The sequence below is a fragment of the Lipotes vexillifer genome, unplaced genomic scaffold (genome assembly GCF_000442215.2).
Source record: "Lipotes vexillifer unplaced genomic scaffold, Lipotes_vexillifer_v1.1 scaffold44, whole genome shotgun sequence".
NCBI lineage: Eukaryota > Metazoa > Chordata > Mammalia > Artiodactyla > Lipotidae > Lipotes > Lipotes vexillifer.
Genome location: NW_006787415.1, coordinates 143,761 through 167,473, shown reverse-complemented (window position 1 = coordinate 167,473; position 23,713 = coordinate 143,761). Strand labels below are relative to the sequence as shown.

At 37.6% G+C, this 23,713-nt stretch overlaps 1 protein-coding gene across 1 annotated transcript in view; it reads left to right on the top strand.

Moving 5' to 3' along the window:
- The window catches only part of LOC103072866 (fibrillin-2), a gene marked incomplete at its 3' end in the record, with an annotated part of 172,374 nt that overhangs the window by 6,171 nt on the left and 142,490 nt on the right, over positions 1-23,713 (top strand). The window contains exons 3-5 of the mRNA XM_007459998.1: positions 1,404-1,502; positions 4,427-4,522; positions 12,877-12,972. Coding sequence (XP_007460060.1) covers positions 1,404-1,502; positions 4,427-4,522; positions 12,877-12,972 — 291 coding nt within the window. The remainder of the gene's footprint in view (positions 1-1,403; positions 1,503-4,426; positions 4,523-12,876; positions 12,973-23,713) is intronic.

The window sequence follows — 23,713 nt, the reverse complement described above, 5'->3', positions numbered from 1 at the left end:
GCAGGAATAGGCTAGGTTGTGGAGGTAAAATGGGAGAAGAAAGGCTGGAGGAAGGAGAGAGAGAATTATTAAGGGGAACAAAGATTGATGATGGGGCAGGTCAGATACCAGCCAGGAAGGAATGTGCATGGAACCCCTGGGGCTTGGCCAAGTCGTTAGAGCGTGGAGTCTCCAGCTCAGCCAATTTCACATTCTCTGTCTCCTGTGAAGGTCCTTTACAGAGTTGGCTGTGTTTTCTGAAGGTATGCAGGACCTCTAGGTTTCCTCAACCCTCCCAGCTTCCTAGGACCAAGACTGTCTTCTCACGGTGAATTCTGATTATAAACTCTTTCCCTTGAATGGAAAAGATGACCTGTGTTGATAAGAATTGAATGATTAGGATTATGGAACTTGAAGTAGCTTCATTTGTGTGAACATTATCATAAGGATACTTAAGAGACTTATTCACTTGTCTACAATGGGTAATTTTGTTGTATATCTGAAATTAGGCATTATATATCACATATTTTAAAACATTTTTTAAACATCTTTATTAGAGGGGCTTCCCTGGTGGCGCAGTGGTTGGGAGTCCGCCTGCCGGTGCAGGGGACGCGCGGGTTCGTGCCCCGGTCAGGGAGGATCCCACATGCCGCGGAGCGGCTGGGCCCGTGAGCCATGGCCGCTGAGCCTGCGCGTCCCGAGCCTGTGCTCCGTGGCGGGAGGGGCCACAGCAGTGAGAGGTCCACGTGCCGCAAAAAAAAAAACAAACAAAAAAAAACAAAAAAAAAATCTTTATTAGAGTATATTAGCTTTACAATGTTGTGTTAGTTTCTGCTGTATAACAAAGTGAATCAGCTATACGTATACATATATCCCCACATGCCCTCCCTCTTGCATCTCCGTCCCACCCTCCCTATCCCACCTCTCTAGGTGGTCACAAAGCACCGAGCTGAGCTCCCTGTGCTATGTGGCTGCTTCCCACTAGCAGTCTATTTTACATTTGGTAGTGTATATATGTCCATGCCACTCTCTCACTTCGTCCCAGCTTACCCTTCCCCCTCCTCGTGTCCTCAAGTTCATTCTCTACGTCTGCATCTTTATTCCTGTCCTGCCTCTAGGTTCCTTAGAACCTTTTTTTTTTTTTTAGATTCCATATATATATATATATGTTAGCATATGGTATTTGTTTGTCTCTTTCTGACTTACCTCATTCTGTATGACAGACTCTAGGTCCATCCACCTCATTACAAATAACTCAATTTCATTTCTTTTTATGGCTGAGTAATATTCTATTGTATATAATATATCACATATTGTGTATCTTAGTTTTTCAGGTTTATTGTTTTTAACTATAGTTTTCTTATTTTGTAAACTATGGTTTATTACCTAATTGTTTGTTCGTTTCCCTGTTGTGCTTTCTACAGCAATTTGTAGAAATAGTTGTGGAGATGGATTTTGTTCCCGTCCTAACATGTGTACTTGTTCCAGCGGCCAAATATCACCAACCTGTGGATCAAAATCAAGTACGTTTTTAATATGTGACCTTATTTACTGCATTATCTGTAAGCTCTTGAGTAAATACTAAATGTCCTTTTCAATGAGGATATAGACGCATGATAATTTTCCTAACTAGGTCAGTACTAATCTTTGGAGTAAAAATCCTTGGTGGCTTAGTTGTTGCCACCAACAACTAAGGGGTAATGGGGGAGTGATTTTCATTAAGAAAAATGATTTCATACTGGTCCAGAAGCTATGTTTCTATTCAGTAAAAGAGCCTGGATTTAGTGGAGAAGTAATTCTTTGCGAGTAATAGCTATAACTTAACTGGGTTTTTACCATGTTGCAGGTACTGTTTTAAGTGTTAAACTATATCATTTTATTTAATTCTCATATGAATATTATGAGATACTATTACTACCCCATTGACAGAGAAGGAGAATGAGGCACATAAGTTTAACTCGCCCAAAGTAACATGGATTTGAAGCCAGGGATTCTGATGCCTAAGCCTGTAGTCTCAAACCCTCAGCTCTGTTTATTGCCTTTGCTTAACTCCTGTGGCTCATATCCTGTTTTGTGGGTTAACTAAAGGGGAAGGATAAGAGGATTGAGATGACAACAAATATTTATTGTGTACTGACCAGATGTTTTACATATATTAGCTATTTTGCTGTTCACATACTGACTCCCAACAGCTCTGTAAGATCACAATAACAGTGGGCTAAGATTGTGTTTTTCATGACCTAAGTAGAAACTGATGGGTCTTTAAGGTCCAAGATTAATCTTTTCGGCCAGTGTTTAAGGTAATATTTTATAGCAAGGTGGAAGCAGATATTATTTATCTAATTGCTCAATAATGAAATAAATCTTTGTCTGCCTCAAACTAGTGTGAAGTTGTTATATTTTTAACACTTCTCTCTACAAATTTTCCCTAAGAAAAGGTAATAGATAATTTATCTGATTGAGGAATATAAGATTCAAGATTCATATAACAAATGTCATTGTCTGATGATGAAACTTCTGATTAATGCTCTAGTTTCGTTTTCTGTGAAAATAATCTGTCATTTTCCCAACCTTTGAAAACCTGTTATTTAGAATTCATTGAGACTTTCTTGACCACCCAGATTAGCAAATTTCTTCCACTACTTTCCTGAACCTCCCTTGTCTGACTGCCTGGACGATACCATTCCCCATATCTTCATTATCCTGTTCTTTTAGTTTTCTCAACTACACCCTCAGCAAAAAACCCAAACCTGGAGAAATATTATACAGTTCAGTTTCTTAATTCCTCTACCTGGGCAGCTGAACAATCACTGGCTGACCCTCAGTTTATGGTATGTAATTTAATAGGGGATCCCTGAATTCATTTGGCCTTGAGTAATACTGGCTGCCTTTCCATCAGGAACTTTTCTCTCCTTTCCAGTCCTCAAGATGCTCCAGCTCCACAAAGCATTTAGCACCATTAATCAGTATCTTCTTGAAATGCTCTCTTTCCCCTTCACTTGTAAAATATTAATGGCTCACAATACTCCTTTTCTTGATTATTATTTCTTAGTCTCCTTTCTGTATCTTCTTTATTAGCCTTACAGTCACAGCTAGGTATTCCCAAGAGTTCTGTCCTCCCTGGGTGAACTTGTTTACATATATGTCTTCAGTTACTACCAATGTGTTGCTAACTCATAATGATTATCTCTAGAGTAGATCCCTCCACTGAGCTTCATATTCACATGTTCCATTTCCTATTGGACATCTCCACTTGAATGGATAGTAGGCATCTGAAACTGTGGCATGAAACTCTCGATTCATTGTTGACCACAGTCTACTTCTTCCACAGTTTCCTTGGCCCCAGCAAATGGCAATGAGCTCAGTGCCCTGATGTCATAATGGACTTGGCATCCACTGTCACGGAGCTTACATCCCTGTAGGGAGACAGACAAAACACAAGTAAACAAACACCACAGAGTCATTATAGATAGTGGTAAGTTCTCGGAAGGAAACTTTGTTGTGAAGGAGAGCAGCCTGGAGCCAAGGGGGAACCTAGTTACAGGAGCCAGACAAGACCATTCTGATGAGACGTGATATTGGAGCTGAGTTCCGAAGGACGAGAATGAGCCAGGCATGAGAAGAGCCAGGGAGGGACCCTCACAGCGAGAGGAAGTAGCGGATCAAAAGACCTTTCCTTCACTTGAGAAACTGTGAAAGGTTCTTGTGATTACAAAGAGGAAGATTGGGAAGAGAAGATCTTAGAGAAGCAGGCACATCCAGGGAGATAATACATGGCCTCCTTGGTCATGGAAGGGTTGCATTATATCCCAAATGCAACAGGGAATCATTGAAAGGGTTTCAATAAGAAAATGAAGCAATGCCATTTATATTATTAAAAGATTACTGTAGCTGCTCTGCAGAGAAAGAATTTGAAGAGGGTAAGAGTAGAAGCTAGGGAACCTATCAGGAGGTTACTGCAACAGTCCAGGTGAGAGATGAGGGTAGCGGAACCACACAGTATCAATGGCGACAGAAAGGAGAAGATGGATTTGAGATATATTTTCCAGTGGAACCTGCAGACCTTGTTAAAACACTTGATGTGAGAGAAAGAGAAGCAGTTGCTTAAGCACTGGGTGATGGCAGTGCCAGGCCTCAGCCACCGCATTCTGAATGGATACATGAGTGCTTCCTGCATCCTAGAACTTACACTTCTAGTCACCTTATATTTCCTTCTTTTAACATTGAAAGTATAATAGATTTTAAATATATACTAAATAACATATGTTGTAACAGATATGCTCGTGTGCATACTTACTACAAATAAATAAAGGTATGCATGGGTCATAACATTTACTTCCGTAGAATACATTTGTCATTAATTGGGTATTTAGTATAGTTTTATCACTCTCACAGATACTATAATTCTGGTGACTGATAATTTTATGTTTTTTGTTGTTCTTTGCAGTTCAGCAGTGCAGTGTTAGGTGCATGAATGGTGGGACCTGTGCAGATGACCATTGCCAGTGCCAGAAAGGATATATTGGAACTTATTGTGGACAACGTAAGCAACATTGGGATAGACTCGATTTATTAGAAATAATTTGATTGAGTGGGTGTTTGATACTGAGTCATAACTTAAGGTCTTGTAAAGGATCTTAAAATCCTTTAAAAATATTTTGAGGTAGAAAAGACATACCTTATAGCTGAATACCTAATGTTTTCCAGTTCTTTAAAAATTTTTGTTTTAGAGTATTGATGTTGTTGAATATTACTAGTGCTTTATCAAATTTGACATATATCACAGGTAAATATTTACTTGATTTTCTTTTATCTAGTTCCATAAAACATGGATACCTTTCTGAAAAAAATGGTAACGTTCGCTGTGATCTCTCTCTCTTTTTAGGATATCCCAAATTTAACCCTAGCAGAGCCAATCTTATAAATTGTCCTTTGCTCAAATATATTTTATTATTTAATACCACAGTACAGGGCTGTGAAGTGATTTTTTAAAAAATCATGTCATTGTAAAGAGGGAGCTTTAATCCAGCAAAGCTCTTCACTCACTGGAAAATATCCTATTATAATCAAAAACAACCTTTTAGCAAGAATGTAAGGATGATAGCTCTTGTATTTTGACTTATCACTGGGCAATACTTAGGTTAGTGTTTCCCAAATTGTGGGACTCGTACGGGAATCCCCATATTTTTAAGTATGGATGAGTAGAAGGACATGATATTAACGAAAGTTGAATCATAAATAGTAAGAAAGTCCCTTTTCACTCCATTTGCATTTCATCAGGTGCAGAGTCTAGGTTTGCTGCTAATCATCAAGGCCTCCCAAAGAATTGTTCATTAACCATTTTAACATAGCAAGACCACGTCTTAGATGTGCAAGAATATCTAGCTTGTTTTAAACTAAGCTTATTCTGGTTTTGTTGCAGTTTAAAAAACTTCTGAAATCATTGTAAAATATATAAAATTTACCATTTTAACTATTAAGTGTATGTTCAGTACACTGGCATTAAGTATGGCATTAAGTACGGCAGTACACTGGCATTAAGTATGGCATTAAGTACATTCACAGTGTCGTGTAACTGTCGCCAACATCCATCCACAGAATATTTTTTGTGTTGCAATACTGAAACTCTGTACCCATTAAATGCTATCTCCCCATTTCCCCTCACCCCACCTCCTGGCAAGCACCATTCTACTTTCTGTCTCCGTGAATTTGACAGCTCTAGGTACCACATATAAGTGGAATCATATAATATTTGTCCCTTTGTGGCTGGCTTCTTTCACTTAGCATAATGTGTTCGTGGTTCATTTATATTGTAGCTTGTGTCAGAATTTTCTTCCTTTTTAAGGCTGAATAATATTCCATTTTGTGTATATGTCATATTTTGCTTTTATCTATTTGTCCATTGATGGACACTTGAGATACTTCCACCTTCGGTTATGAATAACACTGTGGTGAACCTGGGTGGATAAACATCCATTCAAGTCCCTGCTTCAGGTCTTTTGGATATATACCCATAATTACCACATGTGGTAATTCTGTTTTACATTCTGTTTTACATTTTTTGAAGACCTGCCCTTCATACTGTTTTCAATAGTGACTACACCGTTTTATATTTTACTACAGGTGGGAACCAGCAGTGCACAAGGGTTCCATTTTCTCCACATCCTCACTAACAATTGTTATTTCTGTTTTCTTGATGGTAGCAATCTTAATGGATACAAAGTATCTCCTTGTGGCTGTTGATGTTATTTTTGAGGTTGCCTTCAGGTTTGGGTAATTCTAGCTTTCTGTTTATAAGTGCTATAAAGTTTTCTTTTAAAATAATTTAAAATAAACAGGTGAATTGATTTAAAGAAAAATATTCTCTTAAGGTCAGGAGTCGACAAACATTTTCTGTAAAGGCCAGATAGTAAATATTTTACACTTTATGATCCGTGTCACTATTCAACTCTGCCACTGTAATGCAAAAGCAACCATATGCAAATAAAAAAGCTTGGCTGTGTTTCAGCAAAACTTTCTGGACACTGAAATTTGAATTTCATATAATTTCCATGTGCCACAAAAACATTATTCTTCTTTTGATTTTTCAACCACATAAAATTGTAAAAACCCTTCTTAACTCATTGACAGCACAAAAACTGGCAGTGAGCCAGATCTGTCCTGTAGCCCATAGTTTGCAGACCCCTTGTGTAGGTGGTTCTCAGGTATGGAAAAAGCTGTTAAGCTAGCCTGAGATTGAGCCTGGGAAATGGAATCTTAAGGAATTTGAGAGAACACCGTGCACTGAGGCCAGTTTTTTGCAAGAATAGAAGATGCCAATGTAATAACTTTTTTTAGGCTAGGGTTGACCAGGTGAGAGCAGGAAACAGCTGGACAACAGTGGATCAGAGATTGTAACAAAATTTCTTTTTTCATAAATGATTTTTTTTCTGTATTTTTTCATACATTCAAGCATTTTCCAAATTTTATACAATGGACTTCAGATTATAACTATTTAAAAAAGTCTATTATGAACACCATATTTATTTATTTATTTATTTTTATTGGAGTACAGTTGCTTTATAATGTTGTGTTAGCCTCCACTGCACACCAAAATGAATCAGCCATACACAGGCAGATATCCCTTCCCTTTTGGACTTCCCTCCCATTTAGGTTACCACAGTGCATTAGGTAGAGTTCCCTGTACTGTACAGCATGTTCCCATAATTTGTCTATTTTATTTATAACAAAGCAGATTTATACCTTTTTTTACACCTACAAAACATTAGGAGATCTGATTGTATCCCTATTTTATAGAATTCAATAGCCAGAGAAGAGACACTGTTATGCTTCTTGAAACTCAACCTTTTACTCCTTAGGGAGAAAAATCGTAATTCCTTTAGAATTGCAGGGGAAGAGCCTTGCCTCAACTGGTCTTTCAGAGTATTTTGTCAAACCTATCCTAAGACTAGCCACTTTTGCCTGAATTCAGCTGCTGTACCTGTCTGGGGTATGTGTGTGTATGTATGTATGTATTTTCCTGAAGGTTCTACAGAAAGAGCTCTTGTAGGTATGTCTCTTCCCTGCTCTTCACACAGAAATGGGAAATGAGGTGACGGAAAGTAGTTTCCCATCCTGTAGGAGGTGCTTTTATGTTCCTCTGCCCCTGTGGCAAGCCATATTGATGTCACCACACGTTTCAGTCAGGGGAAAGGGAAAAAGCACTGGGCCAGAAGACCATCATACATCTGAAAATTTGTTCTCTAGATATCTCATGGGCGGAACTATCCTTGCCTAACATTTACTCACGGGTAATAGAACATTTGGTTCAAGAAAGTTATATAACTTAAAAAATTCATTAGTCCCAGCAAATAAGAAGGTGATGGTATGATAACTAGTACATGTCAGCTCAAGAAATGGTTTAAGGAAGATGCTTTCTAAGTTGTCTTATATAGAGAGAGTATTACTGGGAGTAAAGAGGCGGGTGTAACAGTATCAACTTGTGAACCCAGAAAAGTCCTGGAAATGTTTTTTAAAATGAGGATTATAAAAACATTAAAATTGCTTAGCTGCTTTCCCAGAAATGTAGAAAATGTTCTTTAGAAAGCACTCTTTCATCTCCTTCAGCAATGTTTATTGAATAACTACTGTATGCCCCACATTGTGCAAGGTGCTGGGAGTACATCAGTGACCAGCAAGATGATGCCCAACTTCTTAGAGCTTATCTTCTGGTAGGGAAGACAGGTAACAAGTAGGTGAAAAGTGAAATGCCTAATACAAATATAGGGAATGAGAAGTTCTAGAACAATAAATGAGAGTAAGGGGGAGAGAGTCTGGGTCAGAATAAGCAGTTCTCTGCTATTTTTTAACTGGGGAATCTCTGAGAAGGTGACTTTGAACACAGACCTGAGTCTGTGCTTTTAGGTCTATGGGAAAGGTGTTCTAGACAGAGGGAAAAGCAAATACAAAGGACCTATGGTGGGAACAGATTACATACATTTTGGAAACAAGAGGAAGACTTATGTGGCTGAAGTGAGGGAAAGAAATAATGGCAGGGGATGAGTTTGGAGACAAAGGTGTAGGGCCTCATAAACCAAGGAAAGAAATTTGGACTATCCCCTAAATATATGGGAACCCATTGGTGCAGTTTGAGCAGTGGAGTGATACAATCCGATTAACATTAAAAAAAAAAGTCACTCTGGCTGCTGTGTTGAAACTGGATTGTAGAAACAGCAAGAGAGAAAATGAAAGGGTCAGTTAGGAGGCTAGTGCAGTGGTGCTGGTAAATGATGCTCTAGTAACTGAAGAGGTGATAAATGTTTGGATTAAGCTTGCATTGGAGGTAGAATCTATGGAAGGAGGTGTGTACTGATGGAATGGGTGTGGTGAATGAGACTGAAAGAAAAAGCAAAGATCCATAATGACATCTAGAAGGTTTGGGTTGAGCTCTGGGCTGAATGGTGATGCCATTTCCTGATATTCCAAAGACTGAGCGGGGAGTGGGTTGGACTGGGGTCAGGTGGGGCTAAGAGCATGGGATATCAAGAGTTCTCTTTTGGGTTTGATAGTTAAAGAAGTTTGTTAGACTTCCAAGTGAAAAGATCTATGAACTCAGCTCTTAGGAGAGAGGTCAGAGATAGAGATATGACTTCGGGAGCATATAGACTGAATTTTTATCTGGTTAATCTTTTAATTGTAGGCCTAGACAAAGATAACTAGGAAGTTGGTGCAGGTAGAGAAGTGGGCTGAAGCCAGAGCCTTGATTGCTGCCCAACATTTTGAGGTGAAGAGAAAGGAGAAGCCAGCAAAGAGTGAGGAAGAGTAGACAGTGAGACAGGAGGAAAACTGGGAGAGCATGGTAACCTGGAAGACAAAGGAAAAAGGTAGCGCCAGTAGTAGAGATTTATATTATCTCATGTAGAAAAATAGGCTTTGGTTTCTTTCCTCTTTGTAACATTTTAACCTGGTTTAGCATCTGTTTTTATCCCATACGTTTGTGTAGAAGTAACTACCATAATTTCAGATTTGGCTTATGTCCAAGTGTTTGTACCTATATTGAGTGGTACAGGAGTCTGTCTAGTAATAACAGACACTTGTCATGTTACCTAGCACAGAGTAGGTGCTCAGTAAATATTCACTGAATAAAAATATTCAGGCTTTGGCAGTCATGATCAGGGTTCTATATCACAGGCTGACCAGCTTGAAACAGGCTTTGCTTCTCCCTTCTCCCCACATCACGGCAGGCAGTTAAGAAAGCAGCTCATATTTCTTTCCATAGTCGTCTTCTTCCTTGCCTTTTGCTTTGTCCCACACTAGGTGTAAGCATTTTTTTTTATCTTCCTGAGTGGTCAGCATTCTTTCCATGGTGGAAATTTAGGCTTATACAAGTTTCTTTCCAACTGCAGTTGAAAGGTAAATTTGTTGCCGTTATGTCTTGTTACTTTATAAAATAACTTTTATCCTAATTTATTCAAAAGAAGGAAATTACCTCTTTTTTTCCCTTTGGTCCACTTTTATATCTGCATTGCCTGCTTCTCTTCTTTGGCTGTTGCTCTTCAGGGTAAACTTTGGTGGCTGTAGAACAAGTCTTGTTTTTCATGGAGATCCTTTGCAGAGTATAAAAAAGAAGGGGAATTAAGACTGTAGAACACTTTAATGTGTAGCCACTGTGAACTTTGTTTTTTACACCATTTTATTTAATCCTCAAACTCCTCTGGGGTAGGGACTATTAACTCTACGTTATAGGCAGGGAAGCTGAGAATGGGAAGGATGACATGATTGGGATGTGCTGAGCACAGCAGAACTCCTCATCTGTTCCCTGCGTTGTTCCGCCTCCCCGAAAGGTGGGAAGAATCCCGCGAGATTTTGACCTATTTTGGGAGCTTTTGAGAATCTGCAGTACGTCAAATACTACAGTAAGTGAGGGGCAAACTCCCTATGGTCCCTCTCCTGGAAGAGCTCTCTCTCAGGTGAGAGTAGGAATAGAAGCAAATGGCTGTATCGGCCGGTCTCGTCCTTCTTGTTCAGAGGAACCCTTGGTACTTCCTTAAATTATTGAAGTCACCGAAGATCTTTTGTTTAAATGCGTTATACCTGCTGATATTTACTGTATTAAAAATTAAAATTGAGAAATTTAAAAAATTATTTCATTTGAAGTAACAAAAAGCCATGTTAACATAATTTTTTATGAATAATAACTACGTTTTCCACACCAAAAAAAAAATTTCGTGAGAAGAGAGGCATTGTTAGTCTAACCTGTGTAGGTTAGCCTGGATTTCATGTGTACTGGGAGAGCTTCTCTCCAGGAGATGCTCCAGGCTTATCCAGCCCTCTTCTCCTCACTGGCATTTGGAAGCTGTGTCTTGGAAAACCCTGAGAGAAGCCCTCCCTCCGCCTCCCCAGGGATAGATCCTGAGTGTCAGTCATGGATGCGTTTTCCCGTTCACATCATAAGGGTTAGCATATGTATAATGAGAGAACATGTCTGGGACAGTGACTTTCATTTACATTTCTTACACCTTGATAGTATTTAAAGAAAATTCCTTTCATATGAATTAATTACATTAGGTGAGTGTTACCCATTTGCAGTAAACCTTTAGCAATCAAAATCTTCAAATCCTTACGGTTGTTTCTGTGAAATTATACCCTACCGAGAGTTCTCTTGACAGATTTTTGTTCCTTCCACATTCCTGTCCACCTCCATCTTTCTCATGCTTCTCATGACCTTTATTTCGCGTCTTTTATCCTGTGTATTTATCCATCTAACTTACTGCCCAACTGTTCTTCCAAGGCAGTAATGAATTGGACTTTCTAGTAAAACTCGGCTTGGGACAAGGGAAGAAGTGGAAAGGTGTGGTTCTTAGGGAGATTTTCCTGTGTAGACATACAAAGAATTCTGCTTTGGAGTGAAGCCTGATGCAGACAAAGAATTTTAAGACTATTGGCACACTGATGCTTTAAGATGAAGGTGTCTTGTTTCAAAGTTTGCTTTGGTATTGCTACTATGAGCAGAAGAGAAACCATTCTGTGTGCTCTGGATGATGGTAGGTAATCCAGCTGCATGTTCCTGGTAAGGAAATAGCAACCCTTTTGCATCTTTAGATATCGCTTTATTTACTGAGCTTCCCATTTCCGATATGGCCCTCACTTGAAGCGCATGTAAATGTGCTCTGCCTCGTCACTGCCCTTTCGTGTCTTAAGTCCTGTTTTGGAGGCACAGGTCATAGAATGTAATCCTCTTCTACTTCTGTGAGGACAGAGTGTTAATCTGTTCAACAGGTGGGTAGGTTATGACACAGCTTGTAGTATTGGTATTTTCTCTTGCAGGAGATGAGATTCTTGAATTCAGCTGTCCTCATTATGTTTCAGAGGAATACTTATTTTTCAAGTAATCTGAAGGGTGATTTTTTTTAGGACACTTCCTTGTCTTGGGTCCTGGCTGCTGAGTTGCTCCCCTTGGGAGGTGCAGTGGGGAGAGAGGGTGGGGAGAGAGTTCAGATTCCTTTCTGACTCACTGGCTCCCTCTGGGCCACCTGACTTCCAAATTCTGGTCTCCCTGTCGCAAGTCCAGAGTAGGGAATTGCTAAAATATGCTAACCATCATCTGAGCCTTCAGCAAGTCACTGATCACAGATCCCTATAACAAATGTAATAATAATGAAAAAGCTTGAAATATTGTGAGAATCACCAAAGTGTGACACAGAGACACAAAGTGAGCAAATGCTGTTGGAATAGGGAAAGTGTGTGCTGCAGGTGTTTGTCATCATTACTTACACATTTTGAACTGTGGGTTAATTTCATAAGAAAGAACCTTTTGTGTTGACACAGTGAGGTTTTCCCCTTTCTTTCTTTCTATAAGTTGACACGTTAGTTACTTCTCTTGGTATTTTATTGCTGAATTGATAGTATTTCCCCCCATTTTTCATGTTAGCTTTGCCTTTTACTTATTTATTCTGCCTTCGTTTTTGGCTTCCTTTTCTTTGTTTTTTTCTTTTTTATTGCCATATCCTCTTTAATTTTTCATATTGCATTTTCCTCTGCTTCTTTTTCTCCCTCTCTCTGCTCTCTCAATTCTACAATCCTTTTCCTTCATATTTTAGTCACCTTTTACCTATGAAAATAGATTATAGTGTTAATAGAACTGAAATAGAGGATCGACTCATTATATTCTGACTATGGGCATTAGAGCCAGCCAATCCTTGTGATTCCGATTTAAAAAAAAACTTTTACCAAATGCTTAACAATGTGATTTACATGAATTGTGTAGGTTTTGGTCTCAATATACACTGAAATATATTTACTTAAATGCATGATGTGATGTGTTTGAGAGGTAAGATCCATTATTGCTACATTTCTACACTACTACATTGTACTTGGACATTTACTGTACAGTGAGCTTCTTGTTGTGTTTGTGTGCAGCCGTCTGTGAAAATGGATGTCAGAATGGTGGACGTTGTATTGGACCCAACCGCTGTGCTTGTGTTTATGGATTCACTGGTCCACAGTGTGAAAGAGGTAAGAAGAGAAAAGAGAACCTCCCTTTGGAGAAGTTTATCTTGTAAATGTGTAATTTTTTATTACCTGATGAAAAAATCTTCTAACGAAATAATATTTTAATTCTTCTTTGATTATGTCTATAACTTGCATGGTCAGATTTTGAGATATAGCTAATAGCAGCTGAAGTGTCTCAGTTTTTTCCACCAGAGTGAACTCAGTTCAGGCGGCCAACTCTGGGACTCTGGCTCTAGAGTAATTCTGAGTGAGTGACTGATGGCAGATCCTAATAATTTGGAGTTAATTCAAATTAGGAGTCACTGTTGGCAGTGTGGCCTATGTTAAAAAAAAATGTAGCATGTTCTTGGCTGCAGAGCCAACAAAAATCTGAAATAAATTGCCCTAACCAACAAGGAAATATGTTACATTGCATACAAAAATTCCAGAGTCAGTGGGCTTCAGGTAGGACATGATCAAGGCTTTCATTCTGTTGTTCTACTTCTCTTGGCCTTGCCTTCCTTTGTCAGTTTTGCCCTACCCTCCAGTTCTTTATGGTTGTAAAATGACTGCCAGCAGTAACTAAGGGAACATGCTTTCTTGTTCACATCTAGAGAGAGAAAACTTCTCCTTTAACCATGGGCCAATACTAGTCTTCAGAGATACTCCATATGCTGATTGGATTAAGCTTGAGCTTTTGAACCAGTCCCTGGTAAGAGGAATGGTATTAATATGTTCCATATAGACTTACCAGGACCTGTCTTTGGAGCAGGAGATCACAAAAGCCTCTCAAAGTCATCTATCTGAAAAGGAGAGTTTGGTATCAACCCAGTAGCCGTTGTGTTGGGCAGGAGGAAAGGGGTAGGGGAATGGGTGTTGGGTAGACATCCAGCATTGTCCACCTTATCCATGTAAACGGTCGGTCAAGCCAATATGAAACCAATTTACCATAGTTAAAATAGCAGTTAAACTCGTGACCTGTAGACTACTGAAAATCCCCAGTGTTGATGCAATAAATGAACTATTAATAATGTTCTGATAGCAAAAGGGCATATCAAAGAAGGTAAATTTTATAAAATGGGATAACTGTTTAGCACTGAACCATAAAAGTAAAATAAGCTTAAACTAAAATCAATATTACATAATCATTCAAAATTACATACATACTCAATTGATTTTCCCAGGGCTTTCATAGCATCTAAAGTTGTATAGTGCTTTCTTTGTTGTGAAACTTTGAGTATATGAAGCTATGTCATTGAAATGTTACAGATAAGTAGTGGTGATGGTTTATATATGTATAGAGGCTTTGAATTGCAAAGAAACCTAGTGTTTTAAAAATTATATCCATTACACTGACAAAAACTTAATCCTGGTATTCAGGTTGAAGCTTGAGAAGAAGCTGAGAAATTAGAATTACATGGTGAAGTTTGAAAAGTAAGATGTATGCAGCCTTTTAACATACACTTGTGCGTATATGTACATTAAGATATTTACATTATTCCTAAGGTAATAGAGATTTCTTGGGACCGAAGTACATTCCACAAATGACAGAGTTTATAGTTATACTTAGGACAAATTTAAATGTCTTCACCAGATGCTTTTATTTTGGGAAGAAAAATTAATTGTGAAATGTTAGCGCAAAATGATAAGTTGTTGAGAATGGAATAAAACAAATTTCTGAGATGATAAGTTTATTTAAACACCATAGAATGGAAAATAGTTAAATTTATAATTTCAAACATAGTTATAATTGGTGGAGATGATGTTCATTTTTCTGGAGGTCATGTAAACTTTGTAGCACTTTTATCTTGAGCAGATTTCAAATTCAATTCCTAATTGGCAAAGGAATTGTGTAGTTTCGAGAAAGAGGCTTCCAGGCATTACATCGTTATTCTGCAACAGTTATTCATTCATTGGGTTTGTTAGTCCTTACTAAATTTATGGAAATTCAACAAAGACTTAACATATATTTTACATGTACAGTAGCATGTTTTCAGAAGAATTACAAAATTTATTAGTTAATGCATTGGCCTGAAGGATTTGTTTTTAAAACATGGGTTTGTTTCTTAAAAATCTTTTTAAGTACTAACCTTCAGATGAAAGTTCTAAAACTTTGTTTCTTCCAAAGAAGAAATTAGCAATTTCCACTCTTAGATTGCAACTCTGAACTTTAACGCTTTTTTTTTTTTTTTTTTTTTTTTTTTTTCTTGCGTTATGCGGGCCTCTCACTGTTGTGGCCTCTCCCATTTGCGGAGCACAGGCTCCGGACGCGCAGGCTCAGTGGCCATGGCTCACGGGCCCAGCCGCTCCGCGGCATGTGGGATCTTCCCGAACCGGGGCACGAACCCGCGTCTCCTGCATCGGCAGGCGGACCCTCAAGCACTGCGCCACCAGGGAAGCCCTGAACTTTAACGCTTTTGAAAGATATTTTCAACTGAATTTTTAATGTGTAATAGCTAACCCACTGAAAGTGGAGTTCACAATTTTTCTCAAGAAACACTGTCTGCTTAGCTACAAAAGGAATAATTTATTTATGTTGACGTTGGTGAATAGGCCCATGTGCCCAGTTCACATTTACGGTTCATATTGTCTTTTTCAATGATTGAATTTCCAAAATGTATGTTCTTTGTTGTCCTAGAAAAAACTCTTTTGTAAAGTTAGGGATACTTTTCATTCTTAATGTAGAACACATATAATTTCTGTTTAAATTGGTCTCTTGGGATCAGTAGTGTGATAAACATGGCAGCTTTTTCTGCTATCTGGGCTTCTGGCAGACTGGTTTCCAGACTGCAGACAGAGACTGAATGGTAACCAATGGCTGGCATGATTGTGGTATTTAACTTGAGTCTTGGTGCTGGGCAAGCTGAGCCTTTTTGGAGTTCTTTCCTCATTCTTGCTGATATGTACAATGACCTTTTATACTTAGCATTGAAGAAAGAGTTCTTGTGGTCCCATGCTGATTGTAAAATGCAGACAGCTTAGCTATGTCCAAGGCACATGACAATATTCAATTTTTTTGCTTCTCTCTCCATAAAGAAGACATTTGAAATAAGATAAATATTGCACTTAATATAAACCTGAAAATACATAGACATGCATTCATAATTATATATCAAGACTTGGTGTTTTTTCTCTAACACTTAAAATATACCTTATTATTTATCAGTAGAAACTTGGAGGGGGCAGGCAGGCAAGAAATGAAATTACCTGAGGGATTTCTGGACTAAGTACAGTGATTACTTATTATAAACTCCAGTGGCCTGGAAACTTCCCTGGTGGTCCAGTGGTTAAGAATCCGCTTTCCAATGCAGGGGATGCGGGTTCGATCCCTGGTTCAGAGAACTAAGATCCCACATGCCGTGGAGCAAGTAAGCTCACGTGCTCTAGAGCCCTCGCACCACAATGAAAGATACCACATGTCGCAACTAAGACCCGATGCTGCCAAATAAATAAATAAATATTAAAAAAAAAAAAAAACATGGCCTGCCCTAGGTCCCTGTTTCAACTTCTATACCTTAAATGGTTGTTGAAATCGTATTTTGTAATGGAATTTTCCTTGATGCTTATATAGAGACCATCTGTTAGAAATATATCCTAGGGCTTCCCTGGTGGCGCAGTGGTTGAGAGTCCGCCTGCCGATGCAAGGGACACGGGTTTTTGCCCGGTCGGGGAAGATCCCACATGCTGCGGAGTGGCTACGCCCATGAGCCATGGCCGCTGAGTCTGTGCGTCCGGAGCCTGTGCGTCCGGAGCCTGTGCTCCACAACGGGAGAGGCCACAACAGTGAGAGGCCCGCGTACCACAAAAAAAAAAAAAAAAGAAAGAAATATATCCTAGACCTTATGCATAAATTACTACTACAAATTGTTAAACAATTGTTTTTTAACAGTTTGTAGTAGTAAACATGTAAACATGACTTCTTTTTAAAAAGTATGTAAATTTGGTAAAATTTCAAATACCGTTATGCTTAGTGACATTTCCTTTAAAATGTACATCTTTAAGTAAATGGTACCTTAAAAACGAGGATAGAAAATTTACTTTTTAACCTACTGATATTTTAAAGAAAAATTCCTTTTGTTAATCTGAATCTGCATCAGAAAAAAAAGTGAGATCAAGTTGCAAATGTTAAAGTTTATAAAATCTAAAGTATCACGCCTTTATGTGAAATGTAAAATGGACGGACTTCCCTTCAGGATAACTCTCCTAAAATCATCCAGTTAACGCATAAACTCAGTGTCTAAAAACATGTTGAGGAGGAGTAACTCAGCTTCTGCTCGAATACTTCCAGTCACAGGGTGTGCGCTCGCTCCCTTCATCATGAGACGGAATTCCGTTGTCAGAGTCCTGGCTGTTTAAACTCTGCGTTATTATGCTCCTGCCTAAGCAGGCATTTAACAGATGTATAGTGCCTCTCTTACTGTCTAATTCAGGGGGAACGTGATGATGGTGACTTCTCTAAAGGCATCCGTTATAACTTACTGCTCAGGATTGTGTGATGGCACCTTAAAGTCTTGAATTATTCTGTTCATCCACTCACATTTCAGTCGGTAAAGTAACGGTGACTGTTATTAAACCTACTCAGACCTTATCCAGATTCTCCAAGAACGAGAGTGGAGATTGGCAAATTAGGATTTTCCAGAATTCGGGGGATTATGTAGACCAGACCAAACTTTGTGCAGAAATAAGTTATACATTTATTAATCAACATTAATTCCATGCTCTTGGAATTTATTATAAAGTATGCAGGATGGGTTTGTTCAGCCTATGGACATTCAAGTAGCATAGTAAATTAATAATGTGACCAGGAATACAGGGGAGTGTGGTGAGAGAACAGACTGGAATTCTGCAGAATTCTATATGCAGTGGATTTGATACTTCCAAGAAATGAATAGGCAGTACTTTTAGAAAAAATTCCTCCCATTGTAATGTTCTTATCTAAAGGTAACGCGTGTTTGTTATAAGGTAATTTAGAAAATAAGACAAGAAAAAATAAGAAATGCAATTATTTATGATTTTTCTCCAGTCAGAATTAATTACTTTTAAGATTTGGGTTATACTTTGAGTCCTTTGTTCTACCACACATATTGCTTACAAAGAATGGGCTGTTTCCATTCTTACTGGAATCAACTGTAAGAATATTTCACGTTCTGTAACATGAAATATACTTATATCCTGCTTCTTTTAGGTTATGAACAACATTGTATTAGATTATGGATTGTAATAGTTACACTGCATGTTGTAATAATGAGGGCTAGGTATCTACATTCTAAACAACTCTGTGATATTTGTAAAGTTATTTTCTCTGTCTCACAGATGAGGAAGTTTTGCCCACTTCAAACTTATGGTAGCATTGGGGGTATTAGAACAGGAGGAGGATCTCCAACAATCTGATTTCAGACCTTAAATTCAATTATGGTGATACAGCTGTCTGCTGTAATTACATTTTTTATTAATTAACATTTAACATTTAAGGTCATTTTCAGGTTCTCTTGTGGTTTTATTGGTTTGTTTCTTAGCAAAGCTGTGATAAAAATCTATGTAGATAAATCTATATCTTTGATTTGATTCTTAGAATATATTCTAGAAATGTAGTTACTGAGTCATTGAATATGTGAAAATTTAAAGCTTTTCATATGTTCTGTTCATTTCCCTCCAAAAAGGCTTTTTATGATTTATTCCTTTGGTATTATGTTTAAAAAGTCTTCCCCATTTCCAAATATTATAAATATCTATAATTTTTTCCTAGGAATTTCCTAAAATTCCTATTGGAATTTTATTCTTTTACCTTTTTAACCACAAGTTAGAACATACAGGATGGTAACTAAAATAAATTTATTTATAAATATTTATTTATTTATTTATCACATGTCTATTGAGTACTTATTTAGTATTAGGCCAAGTATGTGGAGTTCAACTTACAAACAACATATACTCCCTGTTAATGAGAAGCAAATTATCTGTTTAAAGACTAGAACTAGTCATCTGCTTAAACACTAAAATAAAATACAACATAGTAAATACTATAATAGGAGTAGTAACAAATTTATGTGAGAGGTCAGAAATGGTTCCTGATTAAGGGAGACTTACAGAAGATTTCCTGCAATTAATCTGAATGAAAAAAACTAGCTCATTATAATGGGAAAAACAGTATTGGACTAATTCCTGTGTTGATATTGCACGATATAGCATGATGGAATCTTGTACTGAATAACATTATTTAAACTCTACAATTAATTACCAGTTACCCCAGTTACTGAGCTGATGTTGGTTTATAGAAATAAGAGGTCTCCCTTTTTCTTGCACTCAGAAGATTTAGTGAGAATGAAATTACAAGGAACAGAGAGAAAACATTACCAGCCGCAGATGTCAAACTCACACGCTCCTGCACGCTCACACACACACACACACACAGTTCTGCACTCCTGAAGTCGTTAAGAACGTTTTATAACCTTGCACTCTCTAAGCTAAACTTAGCCTTAAATGGGCATCAGAGAAATACCAGAAGATCTGTGGGAACTGAACTTTTTGGCAGTAGCTCAGATGACATCCTTATCTTGAATGCCATTAAGAACAGAAGGGAAGGAAAATGAGAGAGAAAAAAAGCAGGCAGTGGAAAGTGGAAGGGAAAGAAAAGAACGGAACGAAGAATGATAGCAAAGGGAGATGGAAAGCTAAAACTCAGAGTGGAGATGCTGGGCTGTATAAAGGACGGCTCTAAGTTTTGGAGAAAATCAGTTCATTGATTAATCTGATCTGGGAGAGGCCAAGCTTCCGTTTCTCACTCTTCGATTTAAGCCTGTGCTCTTTTGATCTATGCAGTAAGACTGAATGTGTTGGCAGCCTGTTAGACCCTGATGCTTTATTTCTAAAACTCCTTTGAGTTAAACCAGTGAGTATTTTCATTTATTCCAGCTCTAAGTGTCCTTATTTATGTGTATCTTTGTTTGCTTTTGGTTTGTCTACGTAGAGGCAGAGGAACCTGCAATACAAAATAAAAATATTCAAATATTTTATATTTGTGTAGCTCCATAAATACTTTCCTGTTTTCCTATTTCAGCATCAGGTCCGAAGACATTAGAGTTTTAGCTGGTATGGAAACTAGGTGAAGCTACCACACACACACGAATTAAATATAATGAAAGGTTATTACATAGGATTTAGCCAGAAGCAATAAATAACAAAACGTGCATGGTTGGGGAGAGGGGTTTGTGTTATATCATTGTATATTTCAAAAAAAAAAAAAAAAAAATTCCCCAATACTAAAAGTTCTTAAATAACACCTGTCTCCATGGGTTTCAGATAAAGGATTGTGGACCTGCAATTACCTTATAGAGTTGTTGGGAAGATTAAAAGCAATACTGTGTTAATAAGCTCCTAACACATAATGGGCAGAGCACCTGGCACATGGTAGGCATCTACTGAGTGATATTTGCTGTGTTTTAGGAACACAGAGTATAGCCAGAATCAAACCTTAATATTAAGACCTGTGTGACCTTGGAAATGTGATTGCCCTCTCTGATCTGTGTTTCTGAATATATAATAGGTGTCTACTGTGTCAACCTTGAATTATTTTTGAGACTTAATGATACAATACTTGGCACCCAATAAATGATCACTATTGATGCTAATCTCTTTTAACTGAACTCCCCAGTTATCAAAAAGATGACAGCAGAATATTCAAAAATGGAATTTCAGATACGGAATAAAGGGATTTTGTCAACCGTTTAAATCATACACATAAAGTTTAATGCTGCTTTTATTGAGAGTGTAAGGACTCAGAATAAATAGCATGTTTTAAGAATGGCTCGCATTCTTGGTATGAGAATTAAATGAAAGATAAAGTGCCTAGACAGTGTCTGGCACAGAGTAAGTGCTCAATAAATAATAAGCTATAATTATGAAAAATAAAGCCAAGATATGATATGCTCTCCTACACAGAATTGTGTTTATGGATGAGGAAGATTGTTCCAGCATCACTCGGAATGTCTTAGGTCAGAGTGCATCCGTTGTGAACAATGTAATTTTTGTGTGGATTTTTTGTGATAATACAGGTCAAATGAAAAATACTATATATCATCACTGCCTTGCCTGTTATGCATTTGAATTTTTAGACCCTGCTCATCTTTTTTTTGACATGTTTCTACTGTAAGTACCAGTGTTGCTATTAGTAGTTATTCACTATTTAACTGGTCTCTTTAGTCTCCCCCTTCTCTATGCACAAAGTCTTGTTCCAAGCATTTCACAGTGTAACTAATATATAGTAGTTTATTTCACTCAAGGTACTTGTAATCAATGGGCTAGTATATTGCTAAATCTAATACAAGTAGGTCAGAGGGGTCTTCAGACTGTCCAGAGAACAGTTTCTCTGTGAGGCTTTCCTTGACCACCACCTGCCTCCCTGTCTTACCTTACTTACCTTTGGTGCAAAAATTAGGCATGCTCTTCTTTTTTACTATACCTGCCATATATCCCATTCCTTTAGACTAGTTCTCTTCATCATTGCATTGTGACTGCTTACTTTTTTGGCTGTGAGCCTTTTAAGAGCAGATATTTTTATCTTAAGTTGCCTTGTGTTCCCTCTGCTCCACACAGTGCAGTATATAAAAGGCAGGCCGTGTATGTGACTACATAAACATAGCGGTTCCAAGTAGAACAAATAGAATGAAAAAAGTACAGACGTAGTTGAGGTCCTTGAGTGTTCATGGATGCTTATTCATCAGTGTGGCTCTAAGATACAGTGAAAGGGAAGAATAGAAGATGAGGCTGGAAGAATAAACTTGGACCTTAATACCCAAAGTCTGGAATGCCAAAGTCAAGAGGCTGCCCTCTATGCAGTAGGCTCTGGGGAGAGGGATTATGAAGGACTTCTAATCTTGAAAGGAATTCCCTATAAAGGTCAATCTGGAGTGGTAAACAAAAAGAAATGGAGGGTGGAGAGGCTGAAGGCAAAGACCTCATTCAGGAGAATTCATTGCATGTCAGGTAGATAATAGCAGTGAATCTATTACGTTTGTATCTATAGTGTTTTCAGTCAGATTATGATTTATCTCTGCATAAATTAAAGTAGTATTAATTTGAAATGGAAAATTATGTAATGCTGGGGATTATGATAAGTTTTTTAGAGAAATTAATACTTACAGCAACCCAAAGATATCATTTTTTAACGTCATATTACAAATGAGAAAACTGAGGCACAAGGAGGTAAAAAAAATTTGCTGAAATTCACTCAGCTAATAAATGGAGAAAGTAGGATTGGAACACAGTGGTATAACCTCAAAACTCACACACTTAACTACAACTTTATTTCGAGTGAAACACAAAATTGCAAAAGTAATATATTTCTACACTTTAGAAATATATTGTATCAATTGTTAAGTATGAGAGTGATAAATAGGTACACACTTCCAATAGAATGAAAGAGATGGCTTGCTATTTTTATGTTCTTTTGTTATCTGGCCTAGGGAACTCTTTTTGGTATATAAATTTCTGATTATACCTCTGAATGCTTATACCCAGAGTTTCTTTATGTGTAAGATCTGATAAAATATTTATTCAAAACTCATAATACTTAAAACAAATTTGAGACTTCTGTTTCCAGCCAAGATGGCCTAACAGGAACCAGGTTAACCCTCCTGCCTGAGAAGAACTGAAAAACAGAATAAATATATGAAACAATGGGTTTCAAGATATTGGACCTCAAGTAACAACAGAAAGTGATCCCTGAAAGGACTCTGCTAGATTTTCCCAGGTTGCTGCTTGAGAGTTTTTCCAGGCTGTGCTGTGGCAGAGAACCCAGGCATAGCCTGACAGATTCTTTAAGCTGTATGCAAAGTGTCTTCTTAGTTCACAATGGAATTAAATCAGAAAGCAGTAACAGAAAGATCTCTGGAAGATACTCAAACATCCAGAAGCTGTGTAACTCATTTCTGGTATCCGTGGATCAAAGAAGAAATCAAAAGGGAAATTAGAAAGCATTTTGAACTGAATGAATGAAAACAATATATCAGAATTTGTGAGATGCCATTGAAGGAATACTTAGAGGGAATTTTATAGCTCTAAAGGTCTATATTAGATGAAGAGAGGTCTCAAATCAGGGACCTCAGCTTCTTCATTAAAAAATTAAAAGAACAAATTAAACCAAAATAAGCAGAAGAAAAGAAGTAAGTTCAGAGTAAAAGTAAATGAAGTAGGAAACAAAAAAAGTGAGAAAATCATTGAAACCAAAAGGTGGTTCACTGAAAAGATTACTAAAATTGTTAAGCCACTATCCACACTGACAGGGAAAAAGCAAAGACACAGATTATCAATATCAAGAATGAGAGAGGTAACATCGCTCCAGATTTTACTGATAAGTGAATAATGAGGCAATGCCATGAACAGCTTTAAGCTAATAAAAATGAAGTGGGTCATTTCTTGAAAGATGTAAATCAACAAAGTTCACTCGAGAAGAAAAAACATAGATATCCCTATATCAATTAAAGAAATTGAACCTGTAGTTAAAAACCTTCTTATAAAGAAAAATCCTGACTCAGATAGCTTCATTGGTAAATTCTGCTGAACATTTAAGAAGGAAATAATGCCAATCCTATAAAAATTTTTCTAGAAAAGAAATAGGAGTTAAAACTTCCCAACTCATTCTCTGAGGCCAGATTACTTTGAAACCAAAACCGGCGAAAGGCATTTCAAGAAAAGAAAAGAGCTTGCAAATATTTTTCATGATACAAAATTTCTGAATTTCAGCAAAGTGCACCAACAATATATTGAA